Raw genomic sequence first — 20433 nt, 5'->3', positions numbered from 1 at the left:
AATAAGTGATAATCACTTCTCATCAGTTCCGTTCCAACCATCACTTTACAGAGTGTTTTGAAAAGCAGGCAGACAATTTGCACGCTTGGCTTTGTCCTCTCCAAGTAGCTTTTTAAGGAGTTGAGCAAAATCGCACCAAGTCCTGATGGCCACACCATGAACTGGAGTGTGGTCCAGGGCCAAAAGTCCCCTCAGTGCTTGTTTGGCAGCAGAATCAAAGGGCACTTGTGCAGAGACCATCATAATGTTAAAAAGCATTTACAGACTGCATTGCTCAGACAACTTTCAAAGAGGTTACAGGATGCTGAAAAAAAGGGGGTGACGGCAAAGAGAATCCCTCATTTTGCTTTGCTATTACATTCAATCTCAGTAAGTTTGAGGTTTAGTTTCCCACAAAAAAAAAAGGTATTTTCCAACAAAGAGCATTCACATTGAAACATTTTCACATCCTGGATGATTATTAATATATTCTGTATTCTGGTGTGAACACCTCTTTTTATAGGAGACTGATACAACTAAGACAACGTTTTAAAAATCTGCTACAAGAACTGTGAGTGCTTTTCTAATTATCACCACGTTCGTTGTAGAAGCACTTGGATATTTATAACGGCTTAAAACTTTAGTCTCTAAATACCACGTGTAACACCTTAACCTAGATCACAATTCTATTAGTGCTTCTGTCCCAGTACAGGATCTGAAGAATGAAATTACTCACCCACAGACCTGAGGGGCTCTCGGGGCTGCCAGGGGAGCTTCGGCATTTCCAGAGTGAAGATTTATGATGCTTCTTCCTATTGAACACACACACACACACACACACACACAGAGCACAAGGCCAGGGTGTGAGGTGCATGTGAATGGACACATCCTGGGAATAAACACGGTGGGGAAAGTGAAAACTGGCGGTACATGGGTTCTGGAGAGACAAAAATCTTGCAAGAAAACTCCAGTAAACGAGCAAAAAAAGATATGTGTTTTTTTAAGCACTAAGATGATATAATTCCTAATTGGTACAACACTGGTAACAGGACACTTTGTGTTTTCTGAAGTTTGGATGGTTTGCATGTGCAAATATGAAGTATTTGCATCCTAGAGGTATTCAAGGGCAAGGACTTTCCGTAGGCCCTTCACTATGCTGGAGAGATGCCTGAGTACCGAATGTTCGCACATTGCACAGACAGGGCATCATGGCCCTGGCATATCAGGGACGGTGTTCCAGTTAACCAAGTACTTCCAGTGGCATGGCCATTAGTTACATGCTAATAAAGATAAATTGCTGGGACAAACGTGGTTAGACACGTGTGACAAAGTGGCGGATGAGCCAGGAAAAATTAAACCCCAGCTGTAGCGAAGTGTCCTGTTTCTGCAGTAGAAGAGCTCTTGCCACCGAGCCTGCATTCTTCTGCCTTATAAATGCTGTGTGGTAAGTGTCTGAGCTTAGACGAACCTTTGGTAAGGTGCTAAGAGAACATGAAAAATCAATTGCAGTGCGTATTTCACATGACTGCAGGGAAGTGGATCTCTGGATTCCGCCCCCGTGGATCACGGTGCGTGGGCCGCGTACCAGGCCCCCCCAGCACGGACCATTTGGGATCCAGCCAGTGAACCCGGTTTTGTCTTCAGAGTTCTTGCTCAGGCCCAGTATGAGACACCAGGACTACAGTAGTTGTGGGCTGATCCAAATATATCACCACCTGTATTTATGATGGCAGTATTTGGATGTTAGTGTGAAATACCCATTCACAACGCCCTTCTGGCAGCATCAAAAACCTTTGAACTTCACATGAGACTACAAAGAAAACACCAACCCAGTGCATGTTTCATATACATATTTATATATATTTCATGTACAAAGTTACATTCTGAACCCCATGGATTCAATAATAGAAATAAATACTGAAATAACTACACTGCTATATGAGCTTTTCCGCTCACAGAAAAGAAGCCTCAAGTTTTAACAGACAGCAAGTTTAACGCTGTAGTATCCATCTCGGATTACAGAGGCAAGTAAAATTCAGCGTAAAGTGTCCAACAGACAAAACTTCCAAAAATTACAGACCATAAAATGTTTAAAATATATGTTTAAAAGATTGAGAAATGTGCATCAACAAAATTAATAAAGGAAACTTAATCTTGTTAGAGGGCAGGAGAGACATTTAGTGTATAGAAAAATGCTTTGAGGTGCAACATAGGTTGTTACAATATGGCATAACCCTGTAAGAAAAAACATTTAATCTTCCTAAAGAACCGTATTTGAGTTTACCACATCTTGTTTTACAGAGCAGGGCCTTCACAAGGCTCTGTCTCAACAGGGCCACTTACAAGAGTGCTAAGTCAGGTTTAATCCTTTGGTAACTTTTATAATACTCACATGGAAATAAATATTCAGTTACACAGCATTTTAAAAGACACACGTTCTTTAGAACAGTTAGGATAATAAAACAGATTTAACATTTGTTTGTTACTAAGGCAGCCTATGATAAAGTGTCTACGCTCTGCCAGCTCTACCTGACCCAAGGCGGGTAGACCTTGCCGGGAACGGGCGACGCAGCAGCTCGAACAACGCAAACACCTCCACCATTGCAAACACCCTCACCCGGGCAAGGCGCGTGCTGCAGATTTTGTGCTCGAAATGTTTCCGAACTATGGACAAGCCGTAGCTATCGAGATGAGCTCCTATTGATACGGTGCTTTAAGCACGTGAGTGCATGCGTTAACACGTTCATGAGGGCTGGCGGGAGGGCAGTGGCAGCTCAGCGCCCGGGCTTTCACCGGCTTTGTTCACCGTTCAGAGCGACCTTAAGCAGAGTTTACAAATCCCACTGCACTGTGGTGACAGTAGGGACCCATTTCATCTACTGTACCTTAGGACAGGGGATAAAGTTTTCAAATGAGAAATACAGAGAAGTGCACATGCCTTTTATCTACACCCACAGTGATACACAGTTAACTTACTGTTTTAAAAACCTTCCACTTTTTGGACAGAAACAATCACTCTCTGAAAAATTTGCAAGAGTTGGCCCACTGAGGTGACTAAAATGGCACAGTGGACCAGCTACAATTGGCAAAAGACCAGGTACACACTCGCCAGATGCAACTGCTCTGTTCCAGAGCAGTGGAGCCATTCAGAGAAAACTGTTCATCGCTAAATTACAAATCAAACCCTATACGAGAACCAAGGAACAGAATTGTGCGTTTTTCTTCTGAGAACATGAGAATGTGACAACCAACTAGTGAGTAAAAGCTTTGGAGATTGTGTTTTACAAAGTGTAAGGGAAAAAAAGGAAAGAAAGAAGAAAATGGCAGGAGAATCAATGAAACTGCACCACTCACAGTGAAGGTTCTGCACAACAGTAAAAGTTTAGACATCCAATTCCATAAGTTAATTCAGATGTGCTTCAGGTTCAGCATTCATGTCTATGTCAGTTTTAAACAGGTCTAAGTGTTTAGCCAGTTTGCTTTCTGTATTTGTATAATTTCTAAAAAGCTCCCAGGCTTTGTATTTAAGCCAAAGTGCTTTAAGAGGGACGTTAAAGATGAATTTGGAAAGCAAATTATGAACAACATGCTCTCATTGCTTTTGGCATTCTGAAGAGAAAAATACTACCAAGATATTAGATATCTTTAATAAGGACTTTTACTACATAATACATGTCCTAAATACATATTTACGAGAGGAACAGCTGTGTACAAAATATGTCGCTTAAAAAGTATTTATACATATAAATCTAACCAATAGACCTGAATGGAGTTTTTTTCTGGTTTATCAGCTATGATATGCATTTGAAAAAGCTGCCTAAATATATATTTACACAATAGACCTCAGCTAAATGTGTTCATTTAGAAAATTAAGAAAATATATAAACACATGTTTGCCTGATATACCAGAACTGCTCCTATTGCATAAAAATGTTTAGGCAGTTTTAAAAAAGTGTTTCTATATTTACTTCTCTGAAACTGTTCAGTTCTCTCCCATGACCAGGTTACTAAATTTCTCTGCTAACTCAAACAGAACAGTCCCAGCCTTTTTTGGGGGTAAATGCTGGATGTTTTCTAAAACCCCTCAAAACTTTTCCTTTCCAGAGACTAAATGAAAGAACAAATCTGGGTTTTAAAATGTTCCGAAGTACAGAAATCATGAAGTGTTTAACTTAGGTCTGATACTAATGTAGGAAATTCAATGTAAAAGGAGGACAGTCTTCAACTCACACTTATGGTTAAAAAAATAGATGGTGAGTAGACAGAATGTCAGCCTAATATTAGAGTCTCCTGACTTTCATCCATTTGCTCAATATCTTAGTGTTACCTGCTAACAGTGTTGCTAAACTATTTTTTTACTAAATTGGGGTATGCAACTACAAAAAAATATAACATTTTGTACCTAATTATCTGGCACTAAAGTTGCTCTACAATCTCACTTGGGCAGAACGCAGATTTCCTGTACACTCTCAGTCTTTTCTCGTGCTCTAATCCAGGTCTCCAACCTTCACACATGTAGTGCCTCATGAGTTTGACCAGCTAGGCAGAGAAGATCATTCTAGTGCTTGGGACATAAGGAGTTAAGACAAGAAAAACCAAACCAAAACGTATCCCCTGTTCAAGAATTTTACAGTTGTTTTCAAATTTAAATAATCCTAAGAATAACCTTTGGAAACCAAATTGTTCCACGTCAGGGAAATGGGAAAACGTCATGCTGATAATTGCTCATTATTGAGGGCAGCAGTTCTCAAACTTTAAGGTTCAATAGTGAAAACATGTAATTTTATTTAAATATTGTCATCTTAATTCCTATACAATCCTCTCTTCCCCCCATAAATGCTGATGAATGTAACAAATTAAACCATATACACTACAGAAGCAAGACTTTCCAGGTTTGAAAACAAAAGCTGAAATTTACAGTTTGCTTTAGCCCTCATGGAATATTTGGGTGAGTCTTAATTATCCATCTTAGAATTTGTCAATTTTTTAATACTGTGGGAATAACTTTGCTGTTTTACTCAATACGTTATACAGTGAAATGAAGCTCAGTTGTAATAAAGCTGGACTCAAGTGAGACTACCAAAGAAGTGAACTACATCAGATTGCCGTGGTACAGTAAAAGTAATGTCTCTGTTGCTTACTATGGTGTGGACACCATTCTTGAGAAAGATCCGATTTCATTATACTGTTCCATGTAACACGGGTGCAGTAAAACAGCACAAGCTAATTCCTGTATAGTTAAAGGTATGACAGATTTGCAATATAAAGTTAAACAGCAAAGAAATGCTTCAACATCATGTAGTGAAACAGGTTTCACAAAAATAAAAAAAAAAACATGCAGAAGCTTTTATTTATTTTTTTTTTCTTTTTTTTTTTTTCTTTTTTTAAGGTCTCCAGCTGTGTCCTACAGGCTCACTCACTGCCACACATTACTTGCCACACTATCAAGTGACTTCTCTCAGCTTTGGCTACGGAAGGTTCAAGTTGTAGAGCTTCTCCAAGGAGTTCAGATTCTCCACCTTCATCACCTGAAAAACAACAGCTTCGATTCAGGCAGACAAGAAGAAACAGTATTAGCGCCAGAAGCAGCAAGGCAAACAACATCGAGCTTTACAAGAGAAACACCGAAAGACAGCAGTCACCCTGTGCTCATATAAAAGCATATTCAAGATTGTGAATATATACGTTACAAATTGAAAGACTGCCACGTTATCATTTCGGAGGCCAGTATTCTGATGGTCACATTCTTCGGTTTCAGACCCTCCAAATTAACTGTAGTTTAAGCATCCATGTTCTACATGTTGCATTACTTGTAGCTCTTGAGGCAGGGAAGCAACAATCTAATTTGCAAACCTGCAGTCCCTCCCAGGCAGGAATGGAGATGGTTACAGTAGAACATGTATAAACATGGCATAAACACACCAACTATATGAAGTGCTCTGGAAATAAGAGCAGTAATTGAGCACAAATAAAACAATGCAACTCATGTATATGATGAACCTTTTTCCCCTGTCTTTCCTCTCGTTCCAGTTATTCAAGCTTGTTACAACTCTGCAAACATAGGACAGCCTTGAGCCTGTTCTCCACTATTGCTCTTCAAAAGAGAAGAGCAGTTTCATAACCACATCTAAACTCCTGGTGACGTGAGTTGACTTGGATCAAAGACAGAGCAACCGCTGAAGAAAACTGCACACAGACAGCAACAAACACCAACACAGAGGCAGTCTCGTGGTACAGAAGAATACTGGTTTAATCAGATGAAATGGGAACTGACCCACAACTTCAGGAAGGTTTCAGGACACACTCTGGCTGGTTTTCTGGTCAGACTACTTGGGAGGAATCTAAACACAGAATGGCCTGAACTCGCTCTTGAGCTGGTTTGCTGCACAATGTGGTAAAAGCTGAGCTAATGCAGCTGTAGTGCTGATGCTGATGTTCACGGCTTTGAATCGCGCCACGAGGAGAGCAAAATGCACATTTGGTACGTGGCTACGCCAGCTTGCTTGGAACAAGCACAAAATTTTTGATACTACAGCGCAGCACTGAACTGCCTCCATTCCTGTCCCCTGTGTGACTCCACCAGGGTCACCAGCAGGAACCCGGACTGGTGGGATGACAGAATTTGGGCTGGGCGTCACGGCTCTCTCTTTGTAGTGCTGTTTTGGAAGTAGTTGTTGTTGGGGTTTGGTTTTGTTTTTAAATACTACACACAGATTGAGGCAAAAGGTCAAAACCAGGTCTAGGAGCCAAGACTGCTTTTTACGAACCTTTTGTCAAGGTCTCCAGCTGCGGATTCTAAGCATATAACAGAAAGGAGCGGTTATGGTTCCATTCCTCCAAAAGCTTCAGTTAAATAGAAGTATGCTTACACAAAAAATCTTTCATGGGCTAGATCATACAAAAGTGCTGTCCAAAAAAAGCAGCGATCAAAATAAGAAGGGCATGAAAAAATAACAGTGAACTGCATTTTCCCCTTTTCACTCAAAACCGAGTACATTTTAGTCTGAGTGTTCTTCATGTAATACATGACCTTTTTTATAGTCAGCCTGCACATTTAAGTAACTAAGGACATGTTTTCCAGCAGTTTGAGATAGAAGACTAATGTTCCAAAGTAGGACTGAAGGCATAAATGATAAGGTGGTACGTGACTCCAAAGCAGAGCTTCAAATAAACCTTTTTACAGAGTCATCTCAGAGGCTGTAATTTACTCTGAGAAGACGAAGCTGAAGGTGTTGAGGAAGCACAAAGATACTTTTATCCTCACACTCCTTAACACCCACATACCGACTGACCACACAATGCACTCTGCATTCACAGTGGAAGTTATAATATGGTTAATGACCTTTCGGTATGAAAGGCCACAACTGATTAAGATCGGTATTTCTTACCCATTCTGAAGTCAATATATCCCTCTCCACCGCTTATCACCAACATCGATTTTAAGGGACTCTGGTTGAAGGACTCTTGGGCTGGTTTATCAGCCGTTAGCTCTGTTCCACCGCTGCTCTGTGGGCAAACAACCTGACCTGGATTAAAAACAGAACACATCTTTATGCCACATCTCACAGAGTAAGACCACCTGTATTTGGTCATTGGATCACTTTTGGTCACTTAATGCCTAACGATACACTTAACCAGTGTCTCTTCAGCGAGGGACAGAACGCCAGCTTCGCACAGATTTCACCCCTCTAAAGAGATGATGAATCTGTTCAGGTCAGTTCAATGAAAATCAGAGAATTAAGTGCCCCTTGATAGATTTCACAACACACATGCAGCTCTAGAGAGTGACACTGAAACAGACAGACTTTCACCATGTCAGCCCGCTAAGCAAACAGGCTTCTGTCATTCACCTCCAGCACACGAGGTGCACACGAGCACTGAGAGCGTATCCAGCCAGCACTGCAGCTCCCAGGAAACTCCCAGCTTTTCCAACCAGGATTCTTTCCTTTGAGGGCTCTTCCCTCAGTAGCTCATCCTTCCCCAGACTCTTAAATTGGGCCTTGTATCAATTAGCAGCTGACTGCCTTCTTAATAAACAAGCACTCACAACAGTGTCTTTTTCCCAGATAAAACACTTCTTTCTTTGTGACCAAACCCTTCTGCTCCCACTAAACGATACTGCACTTGGGAATCAGGCAAGTCTTGTAAATAAAATATAATCAATTGTTTCTGAATGTACAATTTCAAACACTCGCTATCTTTGCCTAAACACTACGTTTAAGCAAATGAGGGTGAAAACGTCATTTGAAGAATGGTAATAAAACCTCACCAGGTACTGCAACAAAGAATTTGACAGCATCACGGTGCCCGTGGAAGCAAAGCTGCGCGTGTGCCATTGAACAATACGGTATGAATGTCCCTGGAGTCACTTTGTCACTGTTTTCATCACCATATACACGTATTACACTCCCCGGACGGTTTCCAGAGCCTGCTGCTGCTTTATTAGCTGTAAAAGAAGAGAAGTGTTTTCTACTTGAAAATTACAAATTACAGAAGTGGTTATTTGTTAAGAAACCTTATGGTACCGTCTAAAAGCTAAAGCCAACTTAGATAAAAATGAAACAGGAGGGCAGCAATGCCAATTCAAGACAGAGCTGGAAAGAAAAAAAGATTGCATGCTCGTTATTTTAAGTACATCAGAAAATGGAGCAGGATTCTTATTAGTCTAGCATAAACACCAGATTTTAATATCCTACTTTTGGAAAAAAATAATTTGCGAAAGGACTGTATCTTTCATAGAAAATAAGTGCCTCTAATGTGTTTCAGTATCAGCAAATTCAGTGTACTTAAACATATAATTAAAGACAGTTTCATTCCAACTAATTGCAGGGTATCCCCTTGCCAGCAAAAATTGCCTAAAAATTGCCACCTGCGGGCATGAAGGAGCTACCCTATTATAATTCTGCATCTAGTTTTTACTGAGAAGTTTTAAAATCCATTAAAACAGAGAAGTACTCATGCTAGACATACAAGCCATCTCCATTCCAGAGACTATCAAAGGAGTGAAAGAAACGGTGATTTGTAACAAGACAGTAAATGATGTGGATTAATGACAAAGTTATAAGATATGGTATCACATTGGCTGGAAGAAAAACAAAGTCCGTATGAAAGTTCAGTTGCAACACAGGATGATATGCTAAACTGCTGAGCAGATTGGTGGCCATGTAGCAAACATAAAACTGCTGCAATGCAGTAACTGCAAGTGGAAGAACATGTAGGAACATACAGAGGGTAAATCTATAAGGAGTGGGAAACAGCCTCGAAGTGGCTATTAGAAGCCTGAAAGTAGATTTTTGTTCAGGATCTGCACTTACCCCTCAGCCCCAGTAAACGTCCCTGGTGGAGGATTACAGCTAAAGTGAGAAAGGAGGAAAGGGGAAATGGAGAGGTACGACAGCAGAGGAGAAGGATTAATGAGAACCCACCACTCTCATCGTTTGGTTTTTGATTAGGCAGAGCTTAAAAATTTAGCTCCTAAAACCAGTATCGAATTACAGAAGATTCAAGTAAAAAGTCACAAAGAACAACACCGTGTTATCAAAGTTTCAGCACCAAACGGACAACGAAAGCACTGCCACTTTCACGTGCTTTATTGCTATAAAGTCTATTATTGATTAGCGACGTTTCCCCTTTCTCTCTTTCCTTGGGAGGAGGCTACCCAAATGATATATAACAACTCGTGTTTTCAAGTGCCCTTTTGAAACATCATCCTGCTCTTGAGACCCAGGGAAGTGAGAGATGCAACTGCTTATGCAAGGATGTGATTGGTTTTGAAGGCCGTGAATATTTGTAACGAGGGTTCTCAAAACCACTATCAGGCTACCCACAACCTGTTCTGATTCACAAACAACTAACAAAACTGAAATTAAATGGAAGAGTTTTAATAGGGATCTCTTCATGTTCGCTCCTGTTTTAAGACAAACCTCTCTAGAAACATCAAATAAAGCTTGATGCAAACTAAGAGCTATAATTTTTGAAAGCATGACTTAAACTATTTCAAATTCATGATAGGAAGTCTGTCCTCCCCTAGTATGCTCATGCAATGCAAAAAAAGACATTTACTGAATGGATGGACAATGTAATGGAACAGTATGAGAAACAACGCATGTATGTGCTGTTCAACAAAGCAGAAACAACATGAGTTTTTACTACTAAATTACCCTAAAAATTTCACCTGTCAGACTGTACCACTTTCTATATAACAACAGTACAATTGGGACTAAAAGCTCTGTATTTTATTTGCTGAAGCTTCTGTCCATGTGTTTTAACATCAGTCTCATGCACGAGTGTTTGGGTTTTTTGTTGTTGTTTGCAATGCCATCACTTTACACACAGATTCTTCCCAGGCTTTACCATTTTAAGACGACTTTTGCCCTTGAACTGGACTGTTCCTTCTGCCAAGGTTCAGCTGCCCATGTCTGAACGTTTCCCCTCCCACCCCCAAGGAGCTTCATCCTATGACAACAGTTTGGGGTCTGTTATTAAGCAGATACCTGGATTTGTGTTCTTGGAATTTTACCTAAAAGTTAGTGCCCTATTTGTAGAACGTATTTACAACTCCTTTAGCTTTGAATGTGTCGGTACCACTGCTGTTCCAGTCCAGCTTTGGGATGAATTCTCAAGCATGAGGATCATATGGCAATCAAAAATAACATTAATTATAAAAGTAAAGCCATCTCTTACAAGCAATAAACATCTATAAACGCTGCTAATGCTCATAACACATTTAAGACTTCAAAGAGCCTCTCTCATTCAAGCCACAGCAAGTCTGCTCAAATTGAAGTACAGGAGATTTGAGATTTACTTTTTTGCTCAGAGTAATTGTAACCATGTACACAGATTAGGTGCTAAACATTGCACAGGCCTAAATCTGTCACAAACCTGAAAGATTCAGACCTGGCAGTAACACTTTCTATCCATTAGCAAGCATCTGAATGATATTTAGTATTCTCTTTTTGTGCCTACAACATATTGCACAGTGCTACTCATTTATATTTTACTTACTTTCTGTTAATGGAATGGAGATGATGACACCATTTCCTGTTCCTACCCATAAACGATTACAAGACACCATAAGAGCTGTGATTCTCACAAATGAGAATCCCAGTTTACCAGTACCTAAAAACAAAAGATGCTTTTCATCAAAAATTATGAGCAAGAATACTTTTAGTTCCATAACAGAGAATCTTAACTCCAACTCCCAAACCACACAGACAAGTCACTCCCTCCCACTTCCAACAGAAACAAGGTAGAGTACATTTAATTTGTAAAGATAACCTAAAATGCTAGAACACTGTTAATTAAGTTGGGAACCTATCCAGAAAGTCTAACATTAACTGTGAGGAAGCACAGAAGGTATAATGGCTCCATAATGCTGCACAATAAAATCTTTTGGGGCTTAAAGCACCAGGGCAGCTTTTCAAACAAACAAACAAACAAAGGTGAGTTTACAGATGTAAGAAAATGGTTTCTCATCCATTAAAATTAATTTCTCACCCATTAGCACTATGATGGGAGCAGAAAGTGGCTGACTAGTTAAGCACAATGGCACAGGAGTTATTTGTGAAGTATTTCCCATGGCCCAATTACCTGTACTTGTTGTGTTATATAGGTGGTCAAACTGCTTGTATATAAATATTCATTAAAAAAACAGCTTACTAGCTTCAATAGCAATAAAAAATTGCTATCTTGTATTCGGATTTTCTTGAGAAAGAGGCAACGCTTCCACACAAGTAATGGATTCTTCCCACTCTTAGATTTTTAAAAAGGCATCAGTACAATAAAAAGAGATTTTAGTGTCTCTATTGATGCCCAACCTAATCACCAGTTTCCTCATTAGTCCTGAGTTTTTAGGGACACTTTAGACACCAGGTAGAGGCATCAGACTGTCTCAGAAGACCTATCACCCTCATCATGCTTTACAGAGTGACTTCGGCTTCTACTTCCAGATTCAAGTTTTCACAAAGAGGATTTGACTGCCTTTCCACCCGCCCTTCCCCTGGTCTGCAGTGAGAACTGCCCGATCCGCAACAGGAAAAGAACACTCCAGACAGCAAGAGGTGTAAGAACACAAGAGTTTTTCTTATCGACTTACCTAGCATTTTGCTTACATAAGGCTCAATGTCCACATCTTGTAGATGCTGATACGTGTGCGCGTGATAGAGACGCAGGGTGGAGTCCAAGCGGATGGACACCCACACCCCATCACCCACCCACGCCAGCTGCCTCACTTGGCTTTCTCTTCTTGGGTGCGCATCAAATGACTTCTATGGAAGATTGGATTTTAAATTAGAAGATGAAACAAAGGAAAGAATAAGAATGACTTATCTGTTAGTCTTACACTGGCAATTTTCTTCAGTCATCTACAACCCTCTGAGTTGCAGGGTCACTAGCAGATACAGCATTTAGCTTAGTTACAATCACCATACAACACTGGTAAGGTAGTAGTAAAAATGCCAATTCCCTTCCCTGGAGTGCGATCTCAAAGTCATCGTCTCTTACTGTGTCTTCATTTACATATCTTATCCCAGCCTGCTCCGGCTTCCACCTCCATTTAACCCAAAGCCTGGTTGGTGTGAGGCCCTCCTGTCACAGCACAAGATACATCTGCCAAAAAGCAGTTTTCTTCCTAGTTCTGTCAAGCCTTGCTCTTGCACGTAAACCCACTCATGCAAAATACACGCTATTCACCAACAAAACAATTCACTTCTCTGTTGTATGAACTCCTTAAATTCTATTTTCCAACATATATATAGTCTCCTGCAGAAAAACAGATGATTAATTGCGTGCTTGGTATTTTCAGAAGAACTGAACGTTCACCTTCAAAAGGTCTGGCCCATGTCTCAGACCAATTAGCAGATGCTGAAGTATTAATACTGCTAATGGCTTTCAGAAACCTTAACCACTTTCTCTACTTGAGATGTCAGGTACACACACAACAGTGCAGAAACAGCAGCTTACACACCTTATACAAACAAACCATTCTATGGAGAGAGAGCATGTTCAATATTAACACTTACAAACTTCTAAAGTATGCAAAGCCAGATTATAAAGCAGGTCAGAGGTGGGTGGAGAACATAGAGAGGCACACACAGAGGAACGAGCAGGGAGCTACCCTCACAAGCTCTGCACAAGGACACTTTCCAGTTCCCGATCAGCTAGAAATGAGGAACTGAATCCTCAAGAAATTGGTTCCAATACACGAGAACTGTCTCATCATGGCTCAAAAATCTCCCAAAAAGTGAAAACATCTTAAAAAAAGTATAGTACTTCCCAAGATAAATTTGGTTACTTGATTCCATACTGATGACCAAATAACTGTTCTCTGGAGTTACTCTGGAGTTTGAGCTGTAGCATGAGATGGCATTAAAATGTAACAATTATTTCAAACACCATTTTGACTTGCCTCTATTTTCATGGCCTTTGGTTGAACAACATAGATTTTGTTCCTGTAGCCACACCAGACTTTGTCATGTACCACTGTCATGCATCTTATCGAATGATGCGGCCGGCCCAGGTCTAAGAGGTGATAGTTCGTCAGATCCCACTGACCATCTTTAAAAACAGAAGGAAAAGAAAAAAACAAAAACAAAACATAGGCTCCTATGAGTTTTAAAATCTTTTAGAAGTAGAGGGAAATATCTTAACAGTCTAATCTTTTTAAAAGCACTATAATAATCTGGATAAGTCAATACAAGTCTATGGCTAGGCTCATTAAAAAAAAAGAGCAACTGGTTATAGAAACTACCAACATCCCAAATCCAACTATATTTCTAATATTATAAGGTTGTACAGTGACTCATGTTCAAAACACATCAAAACATTTTTTAAAACAGCAAGCTATCTAGTGCTAAACGCTTTACTTGGATGGGCATCAGTGTATGTTACAAGAAACTAACCACAGCGCTGGGCACTTACTGCTTGACCAGAGAAGTGTTGGCCAGAGCATCAAGATCTTTTTAAAATATGCTGCAAAATCTTAAGCAAGGCACCTGAAATCTACTGAAAGCATACTGCATTTGGTCATTGAATACGAAGTAAATTCTTCTGTAGATGGAAGCCACAGATCATCACTGACATTTACTGCAGATCCTTGAGGATTGTAAGCTACTGGAGTTTGAGTTTTAGAACAAATGAATGGTAAAAACACAACAACGTGATGCAAATAGTGGGGAAGATGCATCTGCCATTGGGGCTGTGCAACCTCTTTAATTCTAAATGCTGAGCACAGGGATTTAAACTCCACAAGAACAAATGAATCGGGAGCTTGTGGAAACAAGCCAACAGGTAAGTTCCAGCTGCTCACAGCAAGAGCTTCCCCTCCAGGTCCTTATTCCGGAGACTGAGGAATGGAACTTGTCCAATAACAGTCTGGGCAGAAATTCAGAAGGGAGTCTTACAAAACTCCCATTGAAGGACTTGGCCACAGATAATAATTAACACAATTAATAAAACAGAAGACATGATTATTGAGCATAATGAAAAAAAACCAAAAGAGATTATGATCCAAGTGGACTTGAGCAACTGGCTTTTTGCTATTTAGCTCAGATATATCCCTTTCTCCTCCTTCTCAGAGTAAGAAAAACATTCCAGGAGGCACCAGGACAGTGCAAAAACAGGACCTGAAACTGCAACTGAAATACTAGAAAGATGTCTCAAGACAACCTGTAAAAAGGCCACTGGGGAGCACATTTTCGGACTGGTTTCAAGATCTAATACTTACCCACTCCTCGGTGAAATATTGCTAGTGTTCCATCGGCTAGTGCAACTAATACTATTCCTTTTACATGTCTGTTAAAAAAAAAGAGCCACAAGAACATACACCGTTAGACTGAATTTATCAGATGGCAAGCTTAATGTATAAACATTTAATATATCAATATACTTTTTCTATTCACATTAGCCTTAGTGATTTCTACAATACAGTTCAAGAGAGAGTAACAAGGTGTCAAAATCCAGCTCAAAAAGCTTAAAATACATCTAGCTACAACACCTGAAGAAAACATGAGGGATAAAAACTTAACTGTTTCAAGCACACAGATACCAAGAATATCAAGTATACAGCTACAGCTCATCATTTGAGCTACAGGATTTCCAACAGATACAAGATTCCATTCTTTTTCCTTACTCCTCATTTTCCACCGCCCCTCAAAGAATACACATGCATTTATGGCTACTGGCATTCCCAATACGTGAGGAGGAAATATAAAGCTATTTTGCAAGTATATTAACAAAAGTTAATTATGATTGACATGACATTCTTTCAGGACTTACACAATACTGAGAATAGAATCTTTAAGTTTAATGGCATGAACACATTTCCTCCACTGGGCCACTGATGAATGAACATACAGGCTGCAAAGACAAATCAGGAGGCATTAAAAGCACTAGGAAAGGTCTGCCAGACAGCATAAAAAAACCAAGCAAAACCCTATAACTGAAATCTACAATCAAAGGGAAAATAAGTTTACATCTTCCCCTAAAAAAAAAACCCCCTACATGAGCAGCAGAATGTTTTTTTCAGAGGCCTAAAGCATCAACTCCTTTGCATGTATATCTGCAGTAAAAAGGGCAATTTATTTTTCTAGCATAATAAAATATTGAAAGTTATGGAATTATCAGACCATAACAATTTCTTCGACTACAAAAAACCACCAGATTTTTTATGCAGATAAGTGTTATCCACCAAAAAGAGCTTGTTAATCACCTACAATACTTCCTTTGAATTCTGTAATACCTAAGTGTAGCAAAGTGTACAAGTTTAGGATCTCTTGAGGCCATCTTGCACTTTATCTTGACTCAAGTCAGTTATCAGGCCTGTAGGCACAAAATGCAAGTTTAAAATAATATTTCCAAATGCATTTAGCAATTTTAGCATTTTCTTACCAGCCATTCTGTGCTCCAAGCCACATTGTCGGCAAAAGGCTACTCATTTTCTGTGCTTCTTCTCTCACTAGATCTTGCTCGTTTGGCAAAACTGCAATGTCTTTATATAACTCTGACTCAGTACTAAAAATAAAACAAAAACCCCACAACCCAACAGTTAAAACACATCGAATGAAGTGCACAGATTACTCAGATTATAACCTAGGTACTTCCTTCACTGATGCTAGTATTTACATTGGATTTTGAAGTACATAAGGTATCTAAGAATCAACAACTCTGCATAACAGTACAGCGATACAGATGAAAACCTCAATAACAATTTCTACAAGTGGACATTTACTTATACAAGGAAATTTAGGTTCCATTCAAGGCTGTCAGTATTGCTGCTATCTCTGGGGAATGGCAGGAGAGCCACTACATCAGAGGCAAATGTTAAGAGAAACACTTTAAAAGGTGTATGATACTTTTGTGCCTATATGTGGAGAGTGAAGATTCCAGAAGATATGAAATACTGAGTCCTTTCAAGCTTCTTCTCCACTCCTGTAACTACTCACAGATGGATTATTCTGAGAAAGTAAATATATGTTTGAGCAACCAGTTGATTGGAAGAAGGGAGTGTAATTCTTATTTATTTTGACATCAAAACAGGGAATTTAAATGGGCACGACTAGATCAGCACCATTCACAATAAGTCTGCGAGAGGACTGGGTGACAAACACTCCATTCCATTCTGGAGGTGTCTGTACTCAGGGGATACGAGTTCACAGACAAAAGACTCTTTGTGCATAGGTGACCCTTTCATGCCAGCAAACCATAGAGTGCTTTGTACCAAGACTATGTATATAAACCTCAACAACACTTAAAAATAAGTAGTCATTTCATCCCCATGTTGTGTTCCTACAAGTATCTTTTTCTTTTTAAATGCATTTTAAGAGGTATGAGGCTTTAGACTGTGTACCTAGGCTGGTATACTGGAGACGCCTCTGTTGTGTTCTGCACTCCCAGCGGATCCGTGAAGACGTGCTCTGTGTAGACTCCAGTTTGTGCGATATCAGCTGTGTCTTCTCCTGCCCCTGCACTGACTTCTGTTGCTTCCGTTGCCTCCTCTGCTGTTGGAATGTTCTCATCTACTGAATTACTTTCAGTTGCAGTATCTATGGAATAAAAAAATTTGAAAAAAATAACTGTGAAAGAAGGCTCAATTATTTCAGACAGCGAGAGCTTGCTTAACACTTAAGTGAACAGCTGTAATAAGCAGACAGACACAACACAGATTTGGTATTTAATCTAAACAAAAAAAAAAAATCAGATCAGAAAGACTCAAACTTTAGTGGGTTGCACTGCATCAACAGGTGTCAAATGCACTAAGAATCAACCCGGTGACTGATGGCACGGATTGTCCTTTAAGTGATTAACTAGAATAGCAGTGAACAAGTCCAGCCACCACACATCCATTAACAACCACAGCTCTGGAGGGCGCATGACAGAAAATATTACGAATGCCTATAAAGTGAGCAGCTTCACTTAAATCTCTGCTAACACTTTACAAGATTTAAGGCATATATTCACATTCTCTCTAGTCATCTGTCAGCAAGATCTGCATTTCAAATACTGAATACCTTGAAAGCTCTCTTTAGATCACAGTTCTCTCAAAAGTATTTGAAAGAAGCAATTGTCTGGACTCATTTACTATCATCTCCACAAAGTTTTCAGCTACAATTACACAGTGCAAGTATATCAGAATCACAGAATGTCAGGGGCTGGAAGGGACCTGGAAAGTTCATCCAGTGCAATCCCCCCCATGGAGCAGGAACACCCAGATGAGGTTACACAGGAAGGTGTCCAGGCGGGTTGGAATGTCTGCAGAGAAGGAGACTCCACAACCCCCTGGGCAGCCTGGGCCAGGCTCTGCCACCCTCACCATGAAGACATTTCTTCTCATATTTAAGTGGAAGCTCCTGTGTTCAAGTTTGTACCCATTGCTCCTTGTCCTACCATTGGTTGTCACCGAGAAGAGCCTGGATCCATCCTCGTGACATTCATCCTTTACATACTGATAACCATGAATGAGGTCACCCCTCAGTCTCTCTTCTCCAGCTCCAGAGCCCCAGCTCCCTCAGCCTTTCCTCAGAGGAGAGATGTTCCACACCCTTCAGCATCTTCGTTGCCCTGCACTGGACTCTCTCCAGCAGTTCCCTGTCCTTCTGGAACTGAAGGGCCCATAACTGGACACAAAAGACTCACAGGCCATTTGCCAGAGTACTTGTTTTATGTCATCACCACCTAGGGACAAACTGCTACATTCAATACCTACACCATTCATTTTCCAGTGACCCCTAATGGTATTTGGCCATCCCTGGCACCCTTGTAAGATTCTCATACCTGGCTGTTTCTCTGCCATTGGCGAGCTGCCGTTTGCATCCTGCGCTGGGGGTGCCGCTGTGACCCCCTCCGCGGTGCAGCCGACCACCGTGATTCCTCCCAGTAAGCTGTCGGTGTCGGCAGAGCTGTTACTGGTCATACTCCCACACAGAGACGACTTGTCCACTTGACTGGGATCTGCCTCTTGAGACCCTTCTTCTCCCGCCGGATAGTCCGTTTCCCGTGCCCCTGAAAGAGATTAAACTCTCATTTCTTGCGGACATAAAGGTGAATGATTTTTCCATCTAATAACAAACTAAGCTTCAAGAGGAATGAACTCTCCAGCAGCTGAGATTTAGCATGCAGATGCCCATCTACAAGCTCAAAAAGCAAAAGCAGTACCTATACAGGCTGCACATCTGAATGCCATACACCATATTTTAACCTAAAGACTTTTTCCTATCGGTTTATTTCTATCTCAAATAAATTTTCCATTAAAATTAGATTTTATAACAGTGTATATATGCAGGAATGCCTATGTATGCCTTTATGAAGAATTTAACTGCAGCAGACCCTTTTTCTGGAAGGAAAGCTGTTTTTCTCTCATACAACCCTCTCAAATACTTTTAAGACTCAAAATTTTATTATTGGTTTCTTGAAATTTTTATCGTATTTTAATATATTTTACGCTGCTTTGATTTTACAAGTTATATGTAGTTTCAGTGCAGCAAAACCTCAGTCTTCACTGGAAAGAGATTTCTTCTGAGCTTATTAAACAAAACATCCACTGGAACTAGCGCTACAAAGTTCTATAAACATAAGGCAAGAAACAAGAAAACTAAAAGCACACAATTAGTTCTTCTCCAGAATCACAATGTCCTCCTATTAAACTCCCCTCAGCACACGCTGCCCGTACACTCTCCATGTAACAAGGATTCCCTCTACAGGAAGCTCCAAGACTTGCAACTTGACTTCAAGAGGATGAAGAGGTCTAAAAAGCCAACGTTTTTCTTTTGTGACGTTCACAGTGCCATGAAGCATTGGCACTATTGCACAAGTTATAATACAGCAGACAAAATACTTAGTCTTGGTTGCCAACATCTCTCTACCATTGAATTAATTTAAGTCAAGAGCCAACTGAAGAGTAGAACCGTGGAGTAGGAATCCAATAGTCTTCCCTACAACTGAACACTTGCTGTGTTACAGTAACATTTTATCACACTGGGGTTTTTTTTTGCATAAGAAAATCTGAATAAGATACAATTAATAAACAGGAGCTAAAACATCACAAGTCTTTACCTGGTACACTAGCAATACAAAGCACATGAGAATTACAAACAATGAAACTGTCCAGAATATTTCCTGGTTGATTAGCATCAATGATGATAACTTTTGTAGCAGAATGTGTGCTAGTACAGATCCAAACTAGACTGGATAATTCTTCCTGATGTTTCAGCTCCTTCTGCTGGTCCTGAAGGAGAATAAAGGCAGAACAGAAGTGAATAACAACAGGAAGGGGGACAAGAATAAAACTATTACCTTTGATCTTACATGTTCTTACATTATTAACTATAGAAATACACACATGTGATATGTTAAATATCTTCAATCTCATTGTAACATTATATGTAATTACTTGTTTTATATATATTTAGAATATAAAACCACCACATATTTCATACCTATGTAGAAAGCTACAGAAAATTACACTGCACAGTTATACAGTTAGATAAGTGTAAAGCTACTTAAGAACACTATTTACATGCCAGTCACCATACGTGGTATTGCCACAGATTAATGTAATGTCCCAAGGCACTTCAAAATTAAGTCTCTGTTTTTATACCCTTAATATCAATTCCATTCATTGCTTCTTCATGGAAACATGAAGACTACGACATGTTTAAACAATGACACAGGCACCTTTAAAAAACATTTGTGACAGAATTGTTCATGTCTGATGGTAGTCAGAACATGAACAATTCTGTCACAAACGTTCTTTAAAGCAGGAAGCGCTGGCATAAGCAGTTCATCATTTTGATGTAAAATTGATCCTCTCCTCAGATTCGCCAACAAGCTGGCACACAGGAAAGAATTGCAGCATTTTTGTAGTTGGATTAACTAACCCAAGTATCTTGGGTTGATGACTACGCGAGAAAAATCTATTCATTACCAATAAGCCTGATTACAAAATATTTTCTCAATCTATAG

At 39.9% G+C, this 20433-nt stretch overlaps 1 protein-coding gene across 6 annotated transcripts in view; it reads right to left on the bottom strand.

The window, feature by feature from the left end:
• Positions 1–1814: 1814 nt before the first annotated feature.
• SPAG9 (sperm associated antigen 9) overlaps positions 1815–20433 on the bottom strand; it is a 62658-nt gene continuing 44039 nt past the window's right edge. For 3 of the 6 annotated variants that reach the window (XM_065034790.1, XM_065034791.1, XM_005503106.4), the window contains 13 exons: positions 19525–19696; positions 18247–18474; positions 16823–17018; positions 15865–15987; positions 15253–15333; positions 14702–14769; positions 13385–13533; positions 12074–12245; positions 10984–11097; positions 9294–9332; positions 8249–8425; positions 7368–7505; positions 1815–5507 (listed from right to left, as the gene is read on the bottom strand). In XM_065034790.1, the coding sequence (XP_064890862.1) occupies positions 5392–5507; positions 7368–7505; positions 8249–8425; positions 9294–9332; positions 10984–11097; positions 12074–12245; positions 13385–13533; positions 14702–14769; positions 15253–15333; positions 15865–15987; positions 16823–17018; positions 18247–18474; positions 19525–19696 (1773 nt within the window). In that variant the 3' untranslated portion in view covers positions 1815–5391. The remainder of the gene's footprint in view (positions 5508–7367; positions 7506–8248; positions 8426–9293; positions 9333–10983; positions 11098–12073; positions 12246–13384; positions 13534–14701; positions 14770–15252; positions 15334–15864; positions 15988–16822; positions 17019–18246; positions 18475–19524; positions 19697–20433) is intronic. The other 3 variants (XM_065034792.1, XM_065034793.1, XM_005503107.4) reach the window with 1 other exon arrangement.

The sequence above is a fragment of the Columba livia genome, chromosome 18 (genome assembly GCF_036013475.1).
Source record: "Columba livia isolate bColLiv1 breed racing homer chromosome 18, bColLiv1.pat.W.v2, whole genome shotgun sequence".
NCBI classification, from domain to species: domain Eukaryota; kingdom Metazoa; phylum Chordata; class Aves; order Columbiformes; family Columbidae; genus Columba; species Columba livia.
This window is presented reverse-complemented; position numbering and strand designations above follow the sequence as displayed.